The sequence below is a fragment of the Petaurus breviceps genome, unplaced genomic scaffold, assembly GCF_028583685.1.
Source record: "Petaurus breviceps papuanus isolate PSGF00001 unplaced genomic scaffold, PetGlider_PUasm1.0 90825, whole genome shotgun sequence".
Taxonomy (NCBI): Eukaryota; Metazoa; Chordata; class Mammalia; order Diprotodontia; family Petauridae; genus Petaurus; species Petaurus breviceps.
In genome coordinates, this window is record NW_027187353.1 from 15,859,621 (window position 1) to 15,886,969 (window position 27,349).

Genomic DNA, 27,349 nt, shown 5'->3' on the forward strand with positions numbered 1-27,349 from the left:
TTGCAGGGTAGATAATTCTTCTGTGAGTACACCTAAAGACCCTCAACAGAGGCAGGATGCAGAAGTAGGCTGGTAAATGTTTAGTAGCCAGCTTTCCAGAAAAAAAGAATAAAAACAACTTAAACTTGTCATACTTTTAAATTTAATCTGAACTATTAACATTTTCTCCATCATTAAGTTTAGAAATAAAATAACAAATCAAACCCTGATTTGTGGTATTTGTCAGATAACCAAAGTATAAATGATCACACTAAGAGTTTAATAAGATGAAATGAGATGAAATGATCTAGTTCTAACATGCCCTTGGGCAAGAATCTTAATTCTTTATCTTTTTATTTCCTTTTTGAAACTCTTAGCATGCCCTTTGTTCCAACAGAAGAAGAGGTCTGGTGGAATAGCACCTCTAGACATACTTTGCCAGGCAACGGAATTTTTGTGAATGGAAGAGAGGGAGAAGAGTGGATAGTGACTAGCTGAGAGCCTATGCAGAGTCCTCCCTGAAGTACTCTCTGTGTGCTGACCATTGATGGCATATTATGTTTTCTTTGGAATGTTATAAATTGGTGGGAAAGTCAAACATGGGGCAAGCATTCTAATGACATGCTCAGAGTCTAGAACCAAACATGAAAGCAGAGGTCAGTATGAACAGAGGAATGTGTTCCATATCAATATAAACTGTGAGACAAACAAGAATAAAAGTACCTATGGCCACAGTCTCAATCTGAAGTCTGGTTATCCTCCCAGGCAGAATCCATGGAGGTCTGTGAGAGGGTTCATGCTCTACGAGTCATTAGTAGTCATTAGTAGATGAGGGCATATACCAAGGATGATTGGAGGGTGAGTATAATCAGTGACATATTAGAAAAGGCACCACCCTGAAAGATCAGAGTCAAGAATACTGAAGGTCAGAAGACATTCAGGGATGTAAAAATTGGGGGGACATAAGAGGTCTGAGCAAGAAAAATAAGAAATGGAAATATAGTGGGGAGGGCTGCTAGGGCAGGTGGGCCACTACTCAAAGAGAACAGAAAGAAGGCAGTTTATGTTAATGCCTATTGACTTCTCTCTCAAAAGAATATTCTTCAAGGTACAGAAAGAACAAGAATTGTTGAGAAGTCAATTAAGCCCAATGAAACTTAGGAAATAAGAAGATAGCACCTAAGCTCTTCAATATGAAGTCAAACCTGCAGGATCTGACCATATGAAATCCCCCACCACCTCCTGTCAGGATGAATTTGGATGCTTTCTCCCTCCTTAGCTCAAAATACATTCATAGGCCAACAGAAATTGATTAATGATAACCTGTGACACCGAACAAGATGACCTGGACATAACCCTTCCTGACTCCCACTATCTCTATATAATTTAGTGCCAGGTTAGGGTCAGGGAAAGACTCCAAAGCCATAAATCTGTATACATTTCCTTACTGGGCTCTTGATTGCTAAATTAATCAGTTAATGGAAAACTAATCCTGATGTCTTACAAAACCTATCTCTTTACTGATTGGGCATTCCCACCCCTTGTTTTCTACAAATGATTATAAAAGTAGGGCAACTGATAAGGTACCCCTGAGAGCTGTAGGACTATCTCTCAGGGCAATGGATCCTTGGGCATTCACCACTACTGCCTTCCTGGCTTCTGTCCTTTTCTTGATCTTCATGTCCCTATGGAATCAAAGATTCAAAAGGAGGAAGCTACCACCAGGTCCAACTCCTCTTCCCTTTATTGGTAACATCCTGCAATTGGATTTTAAAAATATTACTGCAACATTCTCACAGGTAAAAGGATTGGATTTGGGATTTGGATCCTAGCTGCTTGGGTTGTGGGGCAAGTGACACAAAGGCTTCAAATAAGTAATTGAATCAGGTCTCATGGTGATTTAGAGTCCTTGGCCATGGGTGGCATGAATCAGTGGCTCTTTGAGTCATATTTAAATGAGTAGTTATGTGAGGCATGCATTGACTGTTTTGTCAAAACATTGGTAGCAGGAGATATTCAACAATAGGATCAAATATTTACTTTGGGAATGCATCATTTTAGTTTCTGTGGATACACAGACAAAAATTAACCAGTTAATTAGTGAGAACTTCTTCAGCATCTAATGTGTGCCACACACAGTGCCAGACACAGGAGAGAAACATATAGTGAAGGAAGAAGTCTCTCTCTGAAATTAAATAATTCCTGCCCTCCAAGAGCTTATGTTCTACTAGAGGGATACAGCAACTTCATAGTTGAGTAGAAGGTAATTAGATTACAGGGAAAGCCCTTGTAATTGGAGGACCCAAAAATATTTCAAGTAGGAGAGAACACCTGAACTGGACCTGAGAGAAGTAAAAGATTCTGATTGGACAAGAGAGTGGGAATGAAGTTCAAGCATGGGAGACAGTCTAGACAAGGGCAAGAAGTTGGGAGATAATATAATTAGCAAGTGGGTTTGGCAAGAATGTAAAGTTTGGGGTGAGGGGGAATATGAAATAAATCTGGACAATTAGTTTGGAGACAGCTGTTGAGGCATTTAAGTACCATGTTATTAAGGCAGTAGGGACCCCCTGAAGACTTTTGAGTAGAGGGATGACATAGTCATAACTGTGCCACAGGAATATGAAGTTGTTAATTGTGTGAATTATTCATTAAAAAGGAGAAATACTAGAAGCAGGGGGTTGAATTTGGAGGCCATTGAAAGAATAGGTAAAAATATCATTTTCTTAACCTACTATATGCTCAATATTGTGAAGATAATATAGAGTAAGAGATGTCAGTTCTATATCACTAGGAAAGGCCTTGGTTGGGGCAGCTAGGTGGTACAGTGAATAAAGCACCACTCCTGGAGTCAGGAGGACCTGAGATCAAATCCAGACTCAGACACTTAACACTTACTAGCCATGTGACCTTGGGCTAGTTACTTAACCCCAAAGGCCCTGCCCTCCCCCTTCCACAAAGAAAAGGAAAGGCTTTGGTTTTCTTATGGCAAACTTACAAAACTAGTTGCAATACAGCACATTTAATATTAATTCCACTGATAAAAGTCATATCAGTTTTGATACAGAATGACTGGATAGTTCCCAGGACTGTGTAGGTGAGATTTTTCTTTTCTAGTCTTCAGTAGCTGTGACTTCAGCACCTACAGAGGAAGTTGCCAGGACCTTCCTCCCAAGGCTGATGTTGGGAGTGACTTGGATGGAAGTAGGAGCAGTGGTATGAAGGGCTGGGTTGCTACTCCCAGGAATCTTGGTCCCCAAGGGGTGGTATCATCCCCTTTGGGAACCTCTGCCCCTAGATCATTGGCTTTCCTTTTAGCCCAGGCCAAACAGTCATCCTTTCAATGAGGAGCAATCATTGTAGACAAGACACCCACCTTCCTCTCTATCAAAACTATCAGTTACTAAAGAACTGGCCCTGGCAGGCAGGTAAGCCCAAGATTAGGTCAGAAAACAAGTGAGAAGGCCAGACAGAATATATGTGGGAGAATGAAGATAGAATGTACTAGACGTGACCATAGTTAATTGGGTATAAGTAAGAATGAAAAGTAAAACATAAAACCATAGCTGTAAATCAGGGTTGATGGAGGTGCCGCCAAGAGAAGTCCACCTCTTCAGTTCCCTCAAGGAAGATTGGTAAGTTTGGAGGAAAGAGTAGTTTTAGGGGAAAAATGAGTTGTATTGTGGACTTATTAAGTTTGCAAGGCCAATAGGATATCCAGGTTGAGAAATCCACTTCTAAGCAGTTAGCTATGTGGAAATCAAAAGTGAGAGTCTATTTATATGAAGGTGGGAATCTTCTGCTTTTAAGTGATAATTGAAGATATAAATGCTAAAGTCACCTACTTAGAAAGTATAATGCTAATTCATGGAATCTCCACAGTAGTGGAAAGAAAAGAGGGCCCAGAAAATAGCCTTAGTGGGAAGGAGATATATGATGACCCAGCAATGTAGAGTGAGAATAAACAGCCAGACATGTAGCAGGACAACCAGAAGAAGCCAAGAAAGGTCTCCAGAAATTTCTCAATTTCTCAAGTTCCTACCTAATTTTGTCTCCTTCTTGTGGAGAGAGGGAAATTTTACTTTGTTTTATTGTTTCTTGATGCCTAATGGTGTCTCAAGTCATTGCAAAGCCAAATTTCAAAAAGAGAAAAAAAATCTGCAAAGGAAAGACCCATTCATATCTGGTTTTATGCCAGTTACTGGCAAATTTTGAGAATCAATCATTGAAAAGATATTTGGTGAACATCAAGAAAGGGGCATAATGATTCACAATGATTACAAAGAGCCACCATGCCTTCATTAAGAACAGATAATGCCAGGTTAACTTCATGTCCTTCTTTCATGGAGATATGAAAGCGATAGAAGATCTAAAGTTCTGGGTCTAAACTTATTTTAAAAGAAACCTACAGACACTGGAAAGAAGGTTGGGTAGCAGAGAATGAGCCTAAGATTATATCACAGCTCTATAAAGATAATGTCATGACCTAAGTTAAGAATGATCTGAAGCTGGGTAGTGATATTGAGAACACCAAAGAGGATTGTTTTTTAAACTTCTATTTGGGAAAAGCAAGATGACTCTGGGAAAGGACACTAGCTTGGTGTGCATGGGACAATAATGATAACAACAGAGAGAGGGCAAAGATGGGCATTTTTTTGACTATGCTTTTCTCTGCCAAGGAGAATGACCCATGCTTTGGAAATGATGGGAAAAGATGACTAATTGAGAAGTGATGCTCAAGAGAAATAAGGAAATAGTAAGAGAATAGTTGATTTTACTTAATTAAATTAACTTTTTTTCTGTAAAAATAAATCCATCTTTTCCCATTCTATCTGACACTCCCACCTTCCATAGAAAATCAAATCCCTGTAGCATATATGCAGCCAAGCAAAACAAATTCCTGCATTATCTATGAAGAAAAAATGTCTCCATCTGAACCCTAATCTATTCCATTTCTTTCAGGATATTCATAGCATGTTTCATTATAAAACCCTTGGAATGCTGGACTCTTAATATGCTGATGATAGCCCTCAAGCTTTTTCAAAGTTTTTTTATTTTTACAATGTTTTTTTATTACATAAGTTGTTCTTGATTTGTTCACTTGATTCTACATCATTTCACACAAGTTTTCTCATGTTTCTCTGAGATCATCCCTTTCTTCATTCCTTATAATGAAGTGATATTTCAACATAATCACATACAGTTACTCCTGCAAAAACATGGTGTATGCTTTTCCCAAAATCACCCCACTATCCAAAATTGTGCAATAAAACCCCACAGAGTTAATGGGGGAAATAATTTATCAGTGCCCAATAGCAAAGAAAGGAACCTAACAAAACTGATAGAAGGGGAGAAGCTAGGTGGTGCAGTGAATAAAGCACTGACCCTGGAGTCAGGAGGACCTGAGTTTAAATCTGACCTCAGACACTTAATGATTACTAGCCATGTGACCTTGGGCAAGTTACTTAACCCCAATTGCCCAACATTCTCCCCTCCAAAAAGCAAAAAAAAAATTATAGAAGAGTTTTAAAATGGGAAATGATAAAGAAATATGTAGATACTATACTGATCTTAGCTAGAATTGTCCTCCACAAACAGATAACTTGTAATGAAGATATTATTGTCACTAGGGCTTCTTTATCTAGGAAAAATATACCAGAACTTAATCAATCAATAAAACAGCCATCATTGAATATGTACCATCTGTACTTGGTCCTAAGGCTATAAAGACATAAGCAAAATGACACCTGTCCTCAAGGATTTCACATTTGGAAGGGATAAAAGGCATATGTGTGCATGTGCACACATATTATTAAAAAGACCTCATGACTTACATACTCATGTGTGTAACCCTACATATGTATATCATTGCAGTGGTACAATAATTTTGTGTTCACTCTCCTCATAGAACTCAGAGAGTTTTAGCAGTCATCCCTTTGAGAGTCAAGATTTTTAGTGTAGATATAGTTCAGGGAAGTAAGTCAATGAGGAAATGTGAGCATTTGAGAAGTAAACATGTAAAATATGTTGAAAATAAATGTAAGGTAATGTTTGGAGGGGAAGGCACTAGCATCTGGGAGAGAGGTCAGGAAAGACCTCATGCAGAAAGTAGCACTTGAATTAAGCTTTGATGGAAACTAGTAATTCTAAGAGACAGAGGCAAGGAAGGAATGCATACAGGGCATAGGGCTTGCAAAAGCCTTGCAAAAGCAAGGCTATGGGAGATAGAGTGTTGTGTGAGAAACAGAAAGAAAGCCAATTTATCTAAACCATGGAATAAGTGAAAAGGAATAATGACATTGGAAAGGTTCCATCCAGGTTGTGAAGGGCTTTAAATGCTAAAGAAGTTCATATTTGGTATCAGATGTAATAGGGAATCACTGAAGTTTTATCCCAGGAGGGAAGTGGCATCTTAGCTAGGAATAAGAATGTTTGGAGAGGATGGATTTTTAGGGTAAAGACAGCAAATTTTATTTTCTTCTTATTGAATGTGGGATGCCTGTGGATATTCAAGAGAGATAGTAGGACAAAATGTATAGATCTGGGAGTTGTCTCCAGAGGGATAATGACATCACCAAATGAGAGTACGTAAAGAGGAGATAGCCCAGGACAGAACCATGGGGAAGCCCACATAGTGCAATATGGACTATGACTGAGCAAAGGAGACTAATAAGGAGTAATAATATAGGTAAGAGGAAAAGAGACAGAGAGACAGACAAAGAGACACATACGTAGATAGAGAGAGAGACAGAGAGAGAGTGATATGAGAAAGCCAGGGAGGGGAGAATAGTTTCAAATGCTGTAAAGAGGTATAAAAGAATGTGGATTTAGATAAGACTGTCAGAGAACCTTATTAATTTTGTAATGATTTGGTTTAAATTGACTAGTTATGACTGAAGAATTATTACAAAAATATAAGAAATAAGAGGAGAGGCAATGACCATAGATAGCTTGTGTTAGGTGATGGCCATCCCCTCTGCAATCTGCAATTCCTATGTCCTCCTATAAATATTCCATGGATCATCTACCCAACATCAATCCCAAGACCTGTTTATAATCTCTTTACACTAGATAGGTACCAATGGAACACAAAGGGAGGCTACCTGATAAAAATACTATGCCACGTAATGACAGGGATCCCAAGGAACAAAATAAACGGGATGAGAATACTACATTGTTTTCCCACAGCTTATGCTTTTGTATACTCAGAATTCGTTAACATGATATGATCTCACACATACGTAGGTACACACATGTACACATGCATACGATATATTAAGAAGCAGTTGTGGGGATACGTATCTTTTTCTAAGATTTCATACTAAACTTTGTCCTATTTCTTGACATTCTTTTCACAGTTGGCTGAAAAATATGGCCCAATCTATACTCTTTATTTTGGAACTCAGCCTGTTGTGGTGCTACATGGATATAACATTACCAAGGAAGCTCTAATTGATGAAGGAGATGTTTTTATGGAGAGAGGAGATGTACCAATATTTGAAGATTTTGCTAAAGGAAAAGGTAAGTTTAGTTTACTCAAAAGAGTCACAGAAAAGCAAAATATATAGCAGAGCATATCCAGTAGAATGTACCCCTCTGGAGTATAGTTACTGGTTTCATTGTTATTGTTCTATTCCCAGCCCATTCCAAAGCCCTCATTCATTTTATTTTTCTATTCCCAGAATCACAAGACCTTTATGTGGTAGGTACCTGATACCTACCATGCTGCCATTACATTTTGGGTGGAACTGAATATTAAACATGATCAATGAACTAAGCCAGAAACTCCACAGCCACCATACATACTGGTGCCCTCCCACCACCTCCAATGCTAGAAGGACCAATGTCCTGTTCTTGTCCTTTGTCTAGGAGTTGTTTTAAGTCATGGAGAGAGGTGGAAACAACTTCGAAGATTTTCCCTGATGACCCTAAGGGACTTCGGGATGGGGAAGAGAGGCATTGAAGAAAGAGTTCAAGAAGAAGCCCAATGCCTGGTGGAGGAGCTCCGGAAAACAAAGGGTTGGTTTTCAGTTCTTTCCTCCTGGGCATGTAGGATCCAACTGCTCACCTGTTCTAATTCCTAAATTCTATTTCTTTGGGAATCATTTTTAAAGTCTCTGCCTCCAGTCTTTGACCAGGTAATAACTTTGTTGGGCCAGACAACTCTGCTCTTTTTTCTTGTACTCAGTTTTTATAGGCTTATCTAGCCTCCCTATAAGCAGCAAAAGAGATTGTGTAGGAGAACAATATTCATTAGTCTTAAAGAAACTAAGCACCATGTCCAGGTATGAATAGAAAAGCTATACAGACCCCACCTGATTAGAAAAATTTCTATTAAACTTGCTTTTTCCTCCCTTTGGTAACTTTTTTCCACATTAGGTCAGCCCACTGATCCCACTTTCATCCTTAGTTGTGCCCCATGCAATGTGATCTGCTCTATCCTCTTTCGTGATCGATTCAAGTACAATGATGAGAAATTTCTACATCTGATGAAGTTGTTAAATGAAAACTTTCATTTATTTAACAAACCATGGGCACAGGTAAGTCCAGAAGTATCTTCTTATTCTGTGGTTGTGTGCTGAGTTTCAACAACAGGATTAGTGTACCATATGCTCTCATCTCTTAACAAGCCCCAGCACCCATGAGGACACACACACACACACATTCACACACCATGCACCAAGAACAATAACAAAATGTTATATCTTTGGTCCTCAAATAAGATACTAGGTAGATATTCTGCTCTTAGTAAGCATCTAAATTAGTTCTAGGTCACACAAAAATTTAAGTTATAGGGAGAAATGTCTGATTGGAGCCTGGGATATTCTAAATAGGATATTGTTCATTGACATGGCCAAGTAAAATAGTTATCAACAAAGAGCCTTCCCCAGTTATTCCCTGGAGAATAGGGAGGAGAACTGACTAAAGTTACATGGGCAAGCCACTTAGGCCAATGGCCTATACTGACTCTGGTATTCCTCTGGCCTAGCCTTTACAATGGATGGACATGTGTCTATTTCACAGGATCAAGGCCCTCATTCATTGAAGCCAGAACTAAGGATCCTCATCCAGCCAAAAAACAAGCTTTCATTTCCTTTGTCCATGTTCTGTTCCACTTACAGTTTGGGATCCATACTCTAGCTAAACCCTTATCTGGTAGAATGCAAGATTTTTGAGAATGAGGACTGCTTCAATGTTCTCTATATCAATGTAGCCTAGCACAGAACTTGTTTCTTAGTGAGCACTGAATAAATGCTTGATGTATTTCATTAACTTAATTGTTAAATGATCTGAATTAATTGGATACCTTGGTGTCTATTTGTCTTCTCTTTTTATGTTGGCTATTCCAAGGTAATTAGATTTCCCCTTAACTAAAATATCAGTTTCTCTTGAACAAGCACATAATATTCTTCCCTCTGGTCTCCTCAGTGGGAAGCACTGTACTGGACAAATTAGTTTTGAGACATTTGCCAATTTAAGGTTAGATTTGAGAAGACTTATGAAACTCTTGAGATTTGTGCAGAATAGCTCAATACTCCCACGTGCCCAAGAAGGCTATTCTTTGATTGCTCCTTGGATTGAGGGATCACAAGAGAATTTAGAGAAAAACTTAATGAATAAAAAGCTAGAAATGGAGTCAGGAAGAATGAGTTTGAGATCTACCTCAGGCCTTAGCAGTTGGTTGCATGGCTCTTGGAAAGTGACTTCACCTTTCTCATCCTCGGTATTCTTATCTGTAAAATTGGGGAAATAATAGCACCTACCTACCAAAGTTGTAGTGTGACTCAAATGAGCTAATACAGGTAAAGCACTTGGGGCACATGTACAGTTCTACATAAATGTTAACTATGGCTGCTATTACTGGTATTGATCCTGCAGAGAGTAGGAAACTGAGGTAGTGAGCAGTGACACGATTTGCCAGAGGTCACTATGAATGTCACAGAGCATGCATATTGACCCAGCTCTTCTGACTTTATATCCAATCATCTTTCGTTTAATAATTTACTGATAAAGAATAGACAGCCTCATCTTCATAAAACAAATGTGAACGAATGTCACAAGAAACATGCATCTTTAACACCTCCAAGTCCTTTTGCTGATATTGTGAATTTCAGCACCAAGGTCAGCTCAAACCACCTTACTTTTCACAAGAAGAGTGAATAGCACTCAGTTTGTGAAGTGATTGTCATAGTTTACTACTTTAATTTTATAGAAGGTAGAGAGTATCCGACTGTTCACTCACCACCCCCTCACTTTTTATCTGATAACCGTCAATGCCACCTAGATAATGGAAGTACTTTGGTTTGGGACTATAGAGATAAATAAGCTAGACTTTCCCAAGAAGTAAAAAAAAGAAACAGTATCTTGTTTGTCTGGCATTCTAGACCTTCCAAATCTGCCATCACCTTGATTTTTTTTAGCTTGATCAACATAGTACTCCCCTTCACGTATTGTATGACTGTCCCAGAGTCAAACTCTGTGCTTCTTTGACATTCTGTCTGTGTTTCCCCTGTCCCCTATTCTTTGAGTGTCCTTGAGGTCCCCTTTTCACCTGTTGAATTTCTACCTACTCATTAAAGTCCAACTCAAATACAACCTCTTTCATGAAACCTACTTTGTTCCCTGCAATGATCTCATCTTCCTGGATATCCCAAGGGATTTCATATGCATCCTTCTGATGCACCAATCACATATTATTTATATAAGACTTATCTATGTATTCCCCTTCTAGAAAATAAGCATCATGTGAGCAAGGATTATATCTTTTATAAATGCGTCATCTTTCAGAACACCTAATATTCTGCTCTACATTCATTAAATACTTTATAATTATCTATTGAATTCACCTAAATGGATTAGTAATTTATTAGCACATACTCATTTAGCTGAACTTATGGTGGGAGCCAAGATGGTGGAGTGGAAACAGAACTTCCCCACAGTTCTAGCTTCCAACTCCTAATACATGTAAACATGACTCTAAACAAATTTTAGAGCTACAGAACCCACAAAGTGACATGCAACTGGGAAATAAGATATACAGGCACTGGGGTATAGAAATTCATCTTGCCCTACTAGAAAGTTGGGGGGGGGAACTGGGGGAGGATCTAAGAGAGAACAGATTGGGAAAAGGGGTAGTCAGTAGGCTAGCTATTTTGGGATGAGGGTAGGGGAAAGTTGGGGAGAAAATTTGTAACTAAATCTTGTGGAAATGAATTTTGAAAACTAAAAATAAATAAATTGGAAAAAAATAATTTAAAAAAGCATAAAAATAGCTGAATTTATGGTGAAAAAACTAATTACACAGCATGATACCCCTCCCCTTAAAGACACAAAAATCATAAAGCCATGTCCTAGCTTCTCTTGAAAGCCTTTTCCACAGTGGTATGAGCTTTCATAGCCTTTGGTAGCCCAGGATCATGCCAGGACTAGGTGTAATAGGAGAACTTTACTGGAGGAAACTTTTCAATTACTACTTAACTCCAAAATGGCTTTTCAGTTAGTAACTTCAGCAAAGTCACTAGATGTAAAAAAAAATCACCTAATTCATCAACATTTCTGTACATCATCAATAAAAGTAAACAAGAAGAGAAAGAAAAAGATATTCCATTAAAAACTATAGAAATACTTGGTAGTCAACGTGCACACAGGAATTTTAAAAATACAGCTACAGAGTTCTCTTATGTGGAAATGAAGACCGACCTAAATAATTAAAGGAATCTTAATTGCTCATAAGCAGGATGAACCAATATAATAACAATAGCAATACTCAATTCATTTACTTCTGAATGCCACACAAATCCAAGGATTACTTAAATTAATTAGAAAAAAATGATAAAATTCATCTACAGGACAAAATGTCAAGAACTTCAAGGGAATCATGAAAAAATGGAGGAAGAAGAGAGCTTAGCAGTGCCAGATTTCAAAATGATGTTGTTATGTTTAAAAATAGATAAATAGCTCAGTGAAATTGATAGGGTACCCTGAAAATAGAAACAAGTTAAACTGCAACCTAAACTCCAGCTTCTGGGATAGGGACTCACTATTTTACAAAAATGTGCTAGAGAAACTAGGAATTATTCTGGCAAATAGTAATTAAGACCAAGAGCTAATACCTCATACAAAAGGATTAGTTTCAAATTATATATGATATATAAAAGATTACATATTACTGAGAGATAAATTATCTTCCAGATGTATGAACATTGAAAGCTTATTACAAAAAAATGAAGTTATAGAACCACAGGAGATAAAAGGAGCAATTTTGATATGTAAAATTGAAAATCGTCACCACAAGCAAAATCAATGCAGCTACAATTAGGAGGGAAAAAGTAACTTGGTCGAAAATATTTGCCACATTTTTCTCTGATACAGAGATTATTAACTAGATTTGTAATGAATTGATTGAAATTTATTGTGGCTATTTTACAACTGATAAATGTATGAATAAACATTTCTCAAAGTAAGACATCCAAGTAACAAGCAGTCATATAAAAATTTGTTACAAATCATTAATAATTAGAGGAAATAAAAATTAAAGCAAATATTCCTCTCGTTTAGCAAATGTGATAAAACAATAAAATGACAAATAAGGCTCAAGAAAACTGGCACATTAATATAATGTTGGTGAAGTCATTCTGAAAGTAATTTGGAAGTGTACCTTAAAAGTCATTAAACTGCATACCATTGCAACCACCAATTCCTCTCTTAGTTTAAACCCCTATAGAAAACAGGGAAAAATAAAAAGGGTTCATATTTACAAAAATATACTGACTTTTTGTTGTGGTAAAGAACTGGAAATTGAGGTAGAGTACAGATTAATTTTGAAATGGTTGAAAAACTATGTTGTATTAATTTAATGGAATACTATTTTACTTAAAGAAATAATGAAAAGAATGAGTTCAGGGAAGCCTGGGAAGAAATGTTTCAACTGATGCTGAGTGAAAGGAGCAGAACCAGGGGATCATTTATTCAATTGCAACAACATTGTAAGCACACACACACACACACACAAACCTTTAAAAGACTTAGTTACTCTCATCAATGTAATGACCAGTACTGGTTGCAGAGGATCCAGGATGAAATATACTGCCCTTTTTCTGGCAGAGAATTGACCAATTGAATATGCAGAATGAGACATACATATGTGGACATAGATAATGTAGGAAATATGTCTACTTGACTATTCATATTTGTTATTACAGTTTTTTAAAATTTGAAATTGAAGGGCACTAGAGAGACAATTTATTAACCAAAAAAACAAACACACAGAAGATCTTGATTTTACACTTTCTCCTCTGCAGAGACTCTCTTCCTCTCACTTTAAGGACTGAGCTTCTCTGATGGTCATTTTTCTGAAATCTCTAATTCCCTGCCCCCCCCATCCTAATCACCACCCTCATTAGAACTTGGTAACATTATGCTTTGCCAACATCCCATTTCTGGAGGAGAAAGGAGCATTTTCTTCTATCCATGTTTCTTTCTTAGCTCTGTGCTCATTTCAGTTAGAGAAATGAGATTGTTTCTCCCTGAACTTCAGTGAGGCCAATGGTTTCTGACTTCCTTAGTTCTGTTTTGTATAACCCTGAAACTTGCTATGTCCAATTAGGATAAGATGTTTTGATTGCTCCTGGATATTAGAAACTCCTCATAATTCATAAGTAACACCAAGTCTTTCCTGAATGAATGCCTTTAAAAAATGTTCTGCCAGTTTCCAACTCTTTTTTTTAAGCAGTCGGGGTTAAATAACTTGCTCAAGGTTACAAGGCCAGGTGTTTCTGGGTGGGTGCTAAGTGTCTGAGCCCAGGATTTGATCTCCAGGTCATTCCTAGTTTCCAACTCTTTAGAAGTTCTCATCAAAATTGGCCCCAAATGGATTTCTTAAAAATGTGAACAAGTTCTAACTTCTTCCAAATGCTTCCAAATGCATTTAAACAAAGGGAAATCACACATTTTGAAGGGACTGAGGGAAAAACAGCACATTAACTTACTCTTGGTGTAGCTGTGGATTGATCCAGGCAATCTGGAAAGCAATTTGGATCTATCCCTCCAAGATTAGTAAATTATGCTTATCCTTTGAACCAGCAATATCACTAGTTGGCCTGTTCTCTAAAAGAAGAAATATGAAAAATAGAACACTATATGCAAAATATTGAAAGCAGATTTTTATGGCTATAAAAACTGAAAACTAAAGGGCTATTAATCAATTGAGGGATAGCTCACAAATTATGGCATATGAATGTAATGGAATTTTATTATGTTGTGAAAAATAATGAAAGTGAAAGTTTAAGATGTAGAAAGACTTTATGAATAGATGCTAGTAAAAGTGGGCAGCTAGGTGGCACAGTGGATAGAGTGCCAGGTCTGAAGTCAGGAAAACATCTTCCTGAGATCAAATTTGCCCTCAAACATTTACTAGCTGTGTGACCCTGGGCAAGTCACTTAACCCTGTTTATCTCTGTAAAATGAGCCAGAGAAGAAAATAACAAACCACTCCAGGATCTTTGCTAAGAAAATCCCAAATGGGGTCACAAAGAGTCAGACACGACTGAAACAACTGAATCACAACAACAAAGAGAGCAGAATCAATTTGTATAATTCAACAACCACGGAAATACCATGCAAGTCTAAATAACTAACAATGCAAGGACCCACAATGATTTCAGAGGTAGCACAGTGAGCCATGCTACCTATCTCCTGACAGAGTGGGGAGTGGACTCAAGAGGAAGAATGGGACACACAACTCTGGCTATTGCCAAGGTGGGGATTTGTTTTGCTTGACTACGTATATTTATCTCAACAGTTGTGTTTTTCTGTTTTTCCAAATGTGTCGTGAAGATAAGAGAGAAAATACATTTTGTTAATGAAAAAATTAATTAAAATTAAAAAGAAATGTGACGTCTTTGAATAAAACATTGTAGGTTATAATTAGACATTTAAAGTTGTTTATTCATGACAGTAAACTCACATGTGTTTGTTTGGGTTTGGGGGTATCCGTGTGTAGTTCTACAACTTTTTACCAGCATTCAGAGCATACCTCCCTGGAGAACATCAAACAATTTTTAAAAATGCTGAGGAAATAAGACATTTCATTTTGGAAAGAGTGAAGGAGCATCAAAAGCTATTGGACCCCAACAACCCCCAAGACTACATTGACTGCTTCCTCTCCAAAATGTTGCAGGTAGGATGCATGGGGCAAGCACCTGGCTCATTGAGCAAGGCTGATATAATAAGGATTTTTATAGGCGATTCTCTTCAAAGAACAGGAAGGGACTTTAGAGATTCTCACAGTCTCCAGGTCCCCCAAGGATGCCATTGGTTTTCTTGTAACTGGACTTTGTTTGGACTGACCATGTCCCTTCTCTGAACTCTGTATGGAAAATGAGATTGGAAAAGTTCCACTTTCCTGGGGGATGAACTGCTGATCTGGTGAAGAATATTGTAATGTATTGGAGAATGATAATAGGAATAAAAATAAACATTTACCAAGCACTTATTATGTGTCAAGCACTCTGCTACATGTCAAAGATACACAAAGAGGCAATAGAAAGCCCCTGCCCTCAAGAAGCTTACAATGTGATGGAGGAGATTATGTACATACAAATAAATACAAAGTAAGTTCTAAACAAGAGAAATAGGCTGCAGAGAAGGACTTAGAGTGAAAAAGATTTAATTTCAAAGTCAAATTCATGCACGTTCTAGTTATGTAATCCTGGGCAAGTCTTATTATCACTGTCTGTCTCAGTTTCCTCATTTGTAAAATGGGGATAACAGCATTTAGCTCCCAGTAATTATTATGAAGATAAAATATTTCTTCAAAGCAAATTGTTAACCTTAAAACATTATATAAATACTAGATATTGCTTCAAATTCTAGCTATAATTAATAAAGGCATAAAAGCACTCAAATTAGTTAACTTCAAGAAGAGGGTAGCCTTAATGTTGCCCCACAGAAAAATGAAAAATATACAAAAGTCTCCCAGAAACCCACAAACTAATTCAGCAAACAAGTAAAGCACTTATAGTATCTCATACTGTACTGTGAAAATGAAAATTCCCTCAGAGTTGCCATCAGGACATCAGTCCAACATTCCAATTAATGCTTAACTATCTTCTGGTCTCAAATAGTTTCTCTCAGAGCAATGGAGGAAGCTAGGTGGTATTATGAATAGAGTACTGAGCCTGAAGTCAGAAAGACTTGTAAAGATCAAAAGAGATAATATTTGTAAAGTGCTCAGAACATTGCAAATGCTTGGTAAATGAGTATTTCCTTCCTCTTTTATAGTCTAACCAATGGATTAAATCTATCCTAAAAGGAAAAAAAAATCATTCTAGGAGTATCTGAACTGTCCAAATAACTCATGGCAACATGGGGGTGGAGTTAGGGAGGAGGGAGTAAATGTGTTCAATGTGTTCTCTCCCCCCAATGCCATCAAGGCAGTATCCTTAACTCTTTCTTCTCAGAGTGACACCACAACCACCCTAGTTCATGTCACCATGGTCTCTCACCCAAACAATGGCAGTTCTTTCCTAAGAGCTCTCCAAGAATCTAGACTGTCAATCCATTCTTCACAAATCTGCAAAGTTAACATGCATAATGTGCAAGGCTCACTGGATCACTCCCATGATCAGGAAACTGCAAACTCATTTGTTTGGCATTTAAAGTCCTTCACCATCTGGCTCCAGCCTCTCTTTCTGGGCTGGTTATGCTTTTCCCCCCTCACATCCTCCATGCTCCAACCAAACTGGCCTGCTTGGTCTTCCCTGTACGTAATATCCTATCTTTTGCCTCTTTGCCTTTATACAGTCTGACCCCCATGCCTGGCATGCTCTTTCTTTCCCTGACTCTTAACAGCTCTAATATCTGTCCAAACTTAGCTGCTACCTCCTTCAAGGAGCCTTCTCTTATTCCTCCTCTTGTTTATAACCCACTCCAAAATCTCAGTGTATTTATTTTGTATAGATCCGCATGTATTTCTCTCTAAATGTTGTATTCCTTCGGTAGCATACAAACGCCTAATGGAAAGATCCTGTCTTATTTTTATCCTTTGCTTTTATTACCTAGCACTCTGCTTGGCACATAAAAGATATTTCATACACATTGATTGACTGACATTTAATATACTGATAAAAATGTTAAACAGTACAGAATCAAGCACAGATTACTGAAATGTTCATTAGAAACTTTCTTCCAGGTTGAAATACAACTATCCTTGAAGACTCTTAACCTCTTTCCTAGACATATTGCAATTTTATTGCTACTGCCTCTGTAATGTTTTCCTTTGTTTTTTGGAGGGGAGAAGGCAAGGCAATTGTGGTTAAGTGACTTGCCCAAGATCACACAGCTAGTAAGTGTCTAAGGCCTTTGAACTCACGTCCTCCTGACTCCAGGGTCAACGCTCTCTATTCACTGCGCCACCTAGCCACCCTCACCTCTATAATTTTTACTTTTTTCAGTGACCCTGAGTTAACGGGCGATTTTAAAAATAGTGTTAAATTGACATAAAAGCATAGGAGTATTGATTCTATTGTTTAATCTTTTCTTATTAATATTTTTATTTACCTTATGCTTCTCTGGTTTGAATTATTCCAGGTCACATACCTGACTCATCTTGAGTTTCTTTTTAGGAAATGTCTAAAATCCTCCCCTTTCCTATAAGTCCATCTTCTTTTAACTAATATTTATTTCCTCCCACTTGAAGAAAAGATAAACAAAACCCTTTGTAAGAATTAAGCAAAATCAAGAAAAATAAATTTCTACATTGGTCATGTCCAAAAATGTGTGTTCCATTCTGCATATTAGTCCATCAGCTCTCTTTCACAAGGCAGGTAGCATTCTTCATCTTCTGTCTTCTGTGCTCATGAGTCATTTGAATTGATATGAGTTCATAATCTTTCAAAATAGTTCATTTTTACAATATTGATGGCTGTAAATCCATCCCATTTGAGGCAGGATTAAGCTCATATTTGCATGATTACTTATTTAGAACTATAACCTTATCTGGTTTGATTTTGATATTGTTTTCCAATCTCTTCTTTGATTTCTCAGACTTTGACTTGTTCAAATTAATTTTCCTTGATTGGAAAAGGGCTTAGTTTTCATTTCCCCAAACACTTGTTTTGTGTTGATGACCTAATATTTGAATTCCACAGTTCTTGATGTGTTAAATTTGATGCTTCTTTCTCTTTGATAGTCTCAGAATTTATGAATATATATTTTGTCCTCAGTTTTTAACTAGTGTATTTTTCTTTATTGAAGTATTATATACAGGATTTAAAATCAACTCTATATTTCTAAGATATATGAGAGCCTTAATTTACTTCTTCATGTCCTATCTTCAAGATCATTTCAGATTCTTTCCAATATTGTTGTCTCTACATATTTTTCAAAATTTCTCTATTTTCTAGTACCCAATCTACTAGTTTCAGCTTAAAAGAATCTATATCATTTTTAGACATATTATTCATCATATGTTCTAAATCGTATAGATACTTTTTATTTTGGGCACCTGTTATTTCAGCCCATTCCTCATCCTTATTTCTTCTTTTAATTCTTTTCTTTCTTTTTGTAAAACACTTTAACAGTAATAGCATTTAGCTCATGCTAAAAATTTCAAAGCACTTTGAAAATATTATCTCACTTGTGCCTCACAACAACCTTGAGAGGTAGGTGCTATTATTATCCCTATTTTAGAAATGAGGAAATGGAGGCAGAAAGAAGTTAAACGACTTGCTCCTTGTCACAAAGCTAGAAAGTATTTGAAGCTGGATTTGAACACATATCTTCCTGACTCCAAGTTCAGCACTCCATTCACTGTGCTACCTAGGGTGCTTTTCTGTTGTCTTAGAGTCCTGTAGTACTTATTGCTTTACATCCTCATTTATCACAGATGTTCAAATAGTTGTTCTTAATTGTATAATCTATATTCATTTATATCCTGGTATTGATTATTTGTTCATTTTCCATTTTTCATGAGATTCACTGCCAGTTGATTTAAGTAGAAAATTAGCCCAAATTTTGTCTCAGTCTTTTTGAAATTTCCTTTCCTCTCCTTCCATCCCCTCCCTTCTCCTCTCTTCTCCTCTCCTCTCTTCTCCTCTCCTCTCCTCTCCTCTCCTCTTCTCTCCTCTCCTCTCTTTCCTTCTTTCCTCCTTTCTTTCTATCTCTTTTCTTTCTTTCTTTCTTTCTTTCTTTCTTTCTTTCTTTCTTTCTTTCTTTCTTTCTTTCTTTCTTTCTTTCTTTCTTTCTTTCTTTCTTCCTTTCTTTCTTCCTTTCTTTCTTCCTTTCTGTCTTCCTTTCTGTCTTCCTTCCTTCCTTTTTTGACCACAGACAGTTTTATTTCTCCTCCAGGTAACATGGTATTAAATCTTCTCCCATTTTAGTTATTCCACAATCCACCCCTTTCCATTTTCTCCTGTGTCACCTTGAAAAAAATCAAGTCACCTCTCTAGGCCACAATTTCTTTTTCTATAAAATTAGCATGTTGAGCCAATTGATCTACAAGGTTCTTCTAAGCCCTAAATACTATTAATTTGCATATTTTAGAGAATTGCACAGAATTTGTGAATTGAAAGGGAGCTCAGCCACCACCTAATTCAAGGGCTGCCACACAAACAGATTAAATACTTTTGCTTCCTCACTCCCAGGAGACTGAACTCTTAACAGTGGTTTGAAGTTACAGACACAAATTTCATTTCCACATGAGGGTATGATATCCCTTTGAGATTGGATTAAGTAATAAATTTCCCATCTGTAAAATTCTTCAATCTGAGACTAGATGACCACTTGAGGGAGATTTTTAAAAGTAAATTTCTGATCAGTCACAGGTTGGGTGAATGAAGTTCAATTTCCCTACAAAATTTGAAATTCTGCATTCTCCAACCCCAAGACTTTTCTCTCCACATTCTAAATTGGGAGAGAATTCCCCATTCTGAAAATATGAAATTCCTTGTTGTTTTTAAAACTAAGATGCTTTTCTGTTTTGTGGTGAAAGTATCAGCGTGAAGGGTCACTTACCAGCTTATTAGGAATTTAAGTGAATTACTTGAACAGGTCCTCACCATACCATATGTATCACGTATAATAAATAGAGAACTGGAAGGGATCCAACTTGCTCATGTTACATATGGGAAACTGAGGCCCAGATAAATTAAGTGACTTTCCCCCAGAAATATACCCCTTAGCTGAGGCCAAAATTTAATTGAGATCTTCCTCATTCAAAGCCTAGTACTCTGTCCACTGTGCCATATTTCTGGATAGGAAGAAGGTTGCCTGGGAAGGACAAGTCTATTGTCGAATAGTGGAAGTCTAAAGACATTGAAAAGGTTCTAGCCTCTTAGGGTACCTAAATAAAGGTAGCTAGGGCTCCTAGGCAAACTTTAAGTACTTCATAGAATTACTACTGGATTTCCCTGCTGTCTTTCATTACTTCATTTATTGTCCATCTCTCCTTTAGGAAAAAGATAATCCTCAATCTGAATTTGACTTGGAGAATCTAAAAACAACTGGACTAGACTTGTTTGTTGCAGGAACAGAGACAACCAGCAGCACGCTACGATATGGCCTGCTTCTCATTCTGAAACATCCTGAGGTCCAAGGTAAAGTACAAGAACTGCCACCCTTATACACCAGTCTTGCTTTCCCAGCCTTATACCCTGCTCAGGAGTTGGCACCATATTTTGACCTTTTAGATTGCTTGACTCCCACATAGATCAGCAAAAGGTCGGAAAGTAGCATATTTGAGAAAAGAGAACATTTGGACAAAGCCTGATAGTCATTTAAGTATGTGAAAGTTTATCATGGGGAATTAAATTATTCTAACAAACATGAACAAAACTCCCACTTGCACCCTCAGTTCTATGCTTAGGATACAAAGACTCAAATGAAACATTTCCTTTCCTCCAAAGGATTGCATTCCACCAGAACTGGTTCTGCTGGATCCAAGGAGGCAGAACTAGGAACCATAGACAGAAGCTAAAATTGACAAATGGAGGTTTTATGTATGGAAAGACTTGCCAACTATTAAAGTTTTCCCCAAACCATTTCGCTTGCCACAGAGGTAGTGAGTTCTCCCTCAATAGAGAGTCTCAAGCAAAGTCTAGGTGACCCTTTGTTCATTCCATTAGAAATAAGATTCCTGTTCAAGGATGGATGACCCTAGGTGAAAACAGGCAATTCTTAAGGTTAAGATCCTATGCCCCAACAACTTAGGACATTGAGTCAGGAGTTGAGATACATAAGTGATAATGAAAAAACCAGCATTATCACACTCAAATGAAGACATCTTTCTTTGCCAATGACAGATGGTATCAATATAAAATTTTCAAATTCCTTGCCATATTATTTCATTTGATGCCCTTTAAGGGAGATGTAGATATTATTTCCATTTTACAAATCATAGGATAATAGATTTAGAGCTGTAGGGAACCTTTGCAGACAGATATTTATGACCCCCTTTTTCAGATGAGGAAAATGGGGCTTAGGTAGATTTAATGACTTGTCTGAATTTATACAGATCATGTCTAGAGAGGAATGAGTGAGCAGTTCTTTCTGACTTTTATCCACTAAACCATAGAAAAGTATCCTATCGCTCCTACAAAAGTCTTGTACACTTAACTGAGTGGAAGGAGGACAATGAGCCCATCTGAGAATCATCTTAGGTCATATCATCAGGCAGATACTCCACGAGGCTCTCTTAGGCATTCCCAAGAAGCAAGGAAATTCAGTGTTTATTCATATTCCTTGTCCCTGTAGCAAAAATTCATGAGGAAATTGATCGTGTGATTGGACATAATCGAGTTCCTTCCATAAAGGACAGACAAGATATGCCATATATGGATGCTGTGGTACATGAAGTACAAAGATTCACTGACCTCTTACCTCTCAACCTGCCCCATTCAGTGACCCGGGACATACAGTTTCATCAATATGTCCTCCCCAAGGTCAGTAGTCATGGAAAAATGGGATCTAGTGTTCAAAGAGATCTTAAATATCATCTTTTCTAGTGATCTAATTTTATAGATGAGAAAATTGATTCACATTGTCATGATCTCATTTGATGTTCTCCTTAAGCCAGTCTTTTTTTATTAGAAACAGCTAACTTGGATCTGGTGCTGAATGAAGAATGAGAGGAAAGTATACTTATGTCTGTTCTCCTTCCTTCTCATTTACCACAGCAACACTTTGGAAAGGAAACAAATGAGGAAAATAATAGTGAGATTGGTCAAGGGAAACATTTTAAAATATCAATATAAAGGCATGAAGAACAGAGAGGGAGACTTGTGGATTGGGAACAGTAGCTGGATCAGGTTAGCTAGAACAGCAATGAGGGCATGATGGGATTAATAATGGGGACATCAACCTAGAAACCTAGACTGGGGCCTATGCAGATTCTCAATGGCTAGACAGGCCAGTCAATACCATACACAAAGGAATGTGCCTTTTGTACTAGAGACAATAGGGAGCCACTGAAGTTTCTTGAGACTGCCATACGAGGGATATTCATCATGATAACTGACTTTACCCTGGAATTTCTTCCCTCTAGGGCACAACCATCTACCCACTGCTCTCCCCAGTCTTAAATGACAGCAAAGAGTTTCCCAACCCTGACCAGTTTGACCCTCAGCACTTCCTGGATAAGAATGGGAAATTCAAGAAAAGTGACCACTTTATGCCTTTTTCCATTGGTAAAAAGAAACCTTTCCTATCTCTACCTCTCACTCAAAAAGGAGAATCCTCCCCACCCGCTCCTCTGGCTGAGTCTCTCCCTGGTAGTTCTTGTAGGGACACACTGCTCCACTCTGGCATGTGACACACTGCTTTTCTAGTATTCCTATGGTCTGGCTTTTTCAAAGGCCCATCATCAGATGAACTGATCTCCTTGGATGACTCACCTGCCCTCTTATTTTAGTGGAACTATGATTTGTTTCAAGATCCACTGCACAAGGGCTCACGTGGGAAGAATAGTGTGAAGTGGGAATTCCTTCCTACCCCTAATAACCAGTAATGGCTTTCACCATTTCAGCCCATCTACATCCTTCTCTTTTACTCCCTTCCCTACTCTTATCCTGGTCCAATGAGGATGTTTCACCTTGACTGACGCTGTGATATTATGTGAAGATTTCTAAGCACAATTTTGTTTCTTTCCAGGAAAACGGTCTTGCCTTGGAGAGGGCCTGGCGAAGATGGAGTTGTTTTTGTTCTTTTCTACCATTCTACAGAATTTCACTCTCAAACCAGTTGGGGATCCAAATGAAATTAACATGAAGACCAATCATGCTGGGTTCACCAATGTTCCACCAAGTTATCAACTTTGTTTTCTTGCCCATTAAGAAAGAAGACAAAGTTGATTTGGTAAAATAGTCAGCTCATTTCATCTTCTGGACTCAATACTCTCATGTTTTTGACTGGAATCTCCTTGAGGGAAAGACAAATCCCCACCTGTTGATTAAAATGGCTTTTAACTTTCAGGGACGAGATAGGTTAGCAGAGTGCCTCGTATGTCATCTGGTAATAGGGGCTGCATTACCGACACTCATGTGTAGCCCTTCCACCAATAACTCCAGCCACAGCCTCAATTTTAGTTTCAGGGTATGGAGTACAATATGCAAAATATCCCCCCCCCCAAATCCTTATTAATTTGTGCTTTTCAAATATCCCTCAAGGATGATCTTACTTTATATTGTATAGCACTTGTTTGTGAATTTAGGGTACAATAAATACATCTGTGTGGCTAATAACACTTCACGTGCAAATGTGTGTTTGTTCTTTACATTGAGGTTTCATGATTTCAAAGGCAGCAAGGTAACATGGAAGGATTCCTGGCTTGGGGGGCACAGAACCTGGAATTGATACTGCCCCTAATCCTAACAACTTCTGTGGTCCTGGGCAAATCACTCTACCGTTTATTGTCACATTCAATTCTTCATCTATCAAAGGAAAGTGTTGGGTTTGAATGGGCTCAGAATACCCTAATAAGTCTACATCTATGATACTTTGATTGGTGGGGAGATCCCACTCATCCATCCTTTGGGTCCTCACTCCATTTCCCTTCTCACTTTCCTTCTTTCAGTATCTTGACCCAATAGTAAATCAGTTCCATGTTCGATTAATCTCTACTTTCAAATCCCATGTCTCCTTGTCCTATGGGGAAATGCATTTCCTTACTGAATTCCAACAAGAAATTATTCCTACCCCTTGCTTTCTCTGTTAATATAATTTTACTACTGAACACAGATCTTTTCCCTGACCATTCCCTCACTTCAGCATCTATTCTAAGATATCTTTTCTCTACTGAGGCCTCTCCCATCATCTCATTCCTTTCCTCTCACCATAAGACTAAATTCGATACATTACTGAAAAAATTGAGAAAAAATTATGTAGCTAATTTATTCTTTTCTATGGTCCTTTATTCTAAATAATTTCTCCATAATCACACACTTCCTTCCTTTTTAATTTTTTTTTCTTTTTGGAGGGTGGAAGACAAGGCAATTGGGGTTAAGTGACTTGCCTGAGGTCACACAGCTAGTAAGTGTGTCAAGTGTCTAAGGAAGGACTTGAATTCATGTCCTCTTGATTACAAGGCTGATGTTCTATTCCATATGTCACCTAGCTGCCCCCACACACTTTCTACCTTTTGTTCTAATATGGCAGAGTGAGTGGAGAGTAAAAATGTAGCATTTCTCATTGCAACCACCACCTCCTCTACTTGGATCCTTAATGTCTCCTCTCCCTCTCCTCTACATTACACACTCTAATCTCCCCTGTCGTTTCCAAATTTTCTGTTTCTCTATATCCAGATTAATTTTCTGCTGCTTACAAAAAATGAACTTCTCCCTCATCCCTAAAACAAAATGAAGGAAAATAAAACATCACATTCCTAGAGATTCCCTAGCTGACTCTTATTGTCTATATTTTACTCAGCACTTTTGTAACTCTGAAAGGACAAATTATGTCTTTATCTTACTGGACAAGGAGCATTTTCTTCAACTTCTTGAAGGCACAGCAATCTGAATCATGAATGAATGGCTTTTCATCTCAAAGGTGTAAGAGTGCTGTCACACTTGACCAACAGAAAAGCCCCCTGGGAATTCCCCAGAGAATACTCTGTTCAAACCCAATTATATTGCCCTCTTCTCTCTCTCTCTTTCTGTATCTCTGTCTTTCTTTCTCTCTCTCTTCCAGACCTCTTTTCCCCTCTCTCTTTATCTCCCTTTCTTTTTCTCTCCATAATAAAACCCTTAGAAAAACTATCTACCTATTGGTCTCTTTTGCACTTCTTTGTGACTCCATTTGCATTTTTCTTGGCAAAGACACTTGAGTGATCTACTATTTCCTTCTCTAGCTAATTTAAGAGATGAGAAACTAAGGCAAACAGGGTTACTTGACTTGCCCAGGGTCACACAGCTAGTAACTGTTTGAGTTCAGATTTGAAAATCAGATTTCCTAATTCCAAGATCAGTGAATTATGCACTGCATCACCTATGTACAAAGATAAATAACAGTGAGTAATCAGAAGGGAAATGCATACTGTATACAAGGAAACACCTCTCACCTGTATCTCCAATAAGCTGTAGCATATACAAAGGCCAAATCCTAGTAATATTGTCTCGGCAGGCAAGCTAAACCAAACTGAGGGTAATTGATAGGCCTCAAACCCATTTGTGACTTACAGGTATGTCTACTCAAAGCATATAAAGACTTCCCCCAGGAGAATGGGTGGATGAGTACAGTTTGTTCCAATTATCATGAAGGTGGCTGGACCTTAGTCAGACATAAAAATGCCAAGACCATCTAATACATCCTGGGCTATCACTATTCCTTCTGACTTTTGTCTTGCTAGTGGACTTTGATGAATCTGGAAGAGAGACTGAAGCTGACACCTTAAATTTTTTTTTGCCTTTTGGAGGGCAATTGGGGTAAAGTAACTTGCCCAAGGTTACACGGCTAGTTTTTTGTGTGGGTATTAAGTGTCTGAGGCCTAACCGAACTTGGGTTCTCCTGACTCTGGGCCAGCACTTTATTCACTGCGCCACCTAGCCACCCAACACCTTAATTTAAATACAATTCATGAACAAGTCAAGACATCACCCCCAAGATGTTATTGGTTCTCTTCAAAAAGGAAGAATGAGCAAAAATTTACAGGCTAAAAGGGGAAGATGATACAAGTCTCTTCTCAAACTCCCAATATCCTCAGGAGTCATAGAGGCTGTTAAATAAATAAAGGGCTTAAAAGTGTTTTTGTTTTGTATTGATAACCACCAAAGAAGAAAGGAAAAGGAGAGAAACATGAACACTCTAGGGAAAAAAAGGGGGAGAGTGATTGGGGGTGGCTTTATTTCATATAACTGAAGTGGACAAATAAAAGGTTTTGTACAAATGAGGAAACATTTTGGATTTCTGGATGTTTTAAACTTGAAGAATGATTTAGGGATAACATTCAGTTCACATGGGCTGGTAAGACAGTATATTCCTAGATTCTTTGAAATCCCTTTAAAAGGCTTCAAGTTGAAAATGAAGAAAGAGAAAGAAAACTACCTATGTAGTTTTTGTATTTACATCTTTATTACAGAGAGTAGCTACAATGTGGGAAGATTAGTGGCAAAAATCATCTTGAAATTGACAGGAGGTCAAGTTTTTGGAAGGATAACAAAATAAAATTCTTGGCTTCAGATCGCTAAAAACTTGTTCACAAAGTATGTCAACCAAGGAAGGGAAAGTTTAGATTCTATGGTAATGAGGAAAATTTGACCTTCTTGGTATCATAGAGACATAATGGGATGAGATCCATGGGTGGAATAAAAGTAAAGAATATTCAAACGGAGAAGGATAAAGGACAAACATGGGATCAGAGGAGGGAGAGCAGCAGCATGTAAGGATGTTCCAGAAAGTGGAAAGGCAAAGGGGAAACCATTGAAGTGAAGATTAAAAGAGAGAGAATAGAAGCAATTTGTTATTGGAGTTACCTAGATGGAAAGAGGAAATAAACAAGGAGTTTGGGAAGAGGAGGTATGACATAATAGTGATCAGAGACTTCAAAATCTGGACATCTGCTGGAATATCCTGTCTGTCTCTCTCCCCTCCCTCTTTTCTTCTTTCTCTCTTCCTCTCTTTTTCTCTGTCTCTCTCTTTTTATCACTTTTTCTGTGTCTGTTTGTCTTGCTTTCTCTCCCTCTTTTGAGGCAGCTAGGTACATGTAATGGGAATGCAAATTTAAAAGATCTTCCCTGCCCCTAGGCTAAAATGCACCTGAAGCCTGGGGAGGGAGGCTTGTTTTTCAGTAGATACTTCTTGATTGGCCAGTGAGTCAATAAGGTTGTTACATTCTCTGAGCCAGGAGAAGGCTATATAAGCCCTGATGTGTAGCTTTGTTTTG

The 27,349-nt window shown here is 37.8% G+C and overlaps 1 protein-coding gene across 1 annotated transcript; it reads left to right on the forward strand.

Annotated features, from left to right (window-relative positions):
• The first annotated feature begins 1,598 nt into the window (after positions 1-1,598).
• Positions 1,599-23,678, forward strand: LOC138148536 (cytochrome P450 2C23-like). Its single transcript, XM_069071240.1, is given in 9 exon segments — positions 1,599-1,778; positions 7,338-7,500; positions 7,849-7,998; positions 8,359-8,519; positions 14,981-15,157; positions 20,432-20,573; positions 21,730-21,917; positions 22,520-22,661; positions 23,125-23,678. Coding segments are annotated over 9 exon segments (1,503 nt in total). The 3' UTR covers positions 23,325-23,678.
• Positions 23,679-27,349: the final 3,671 nt, after the last annotated feature.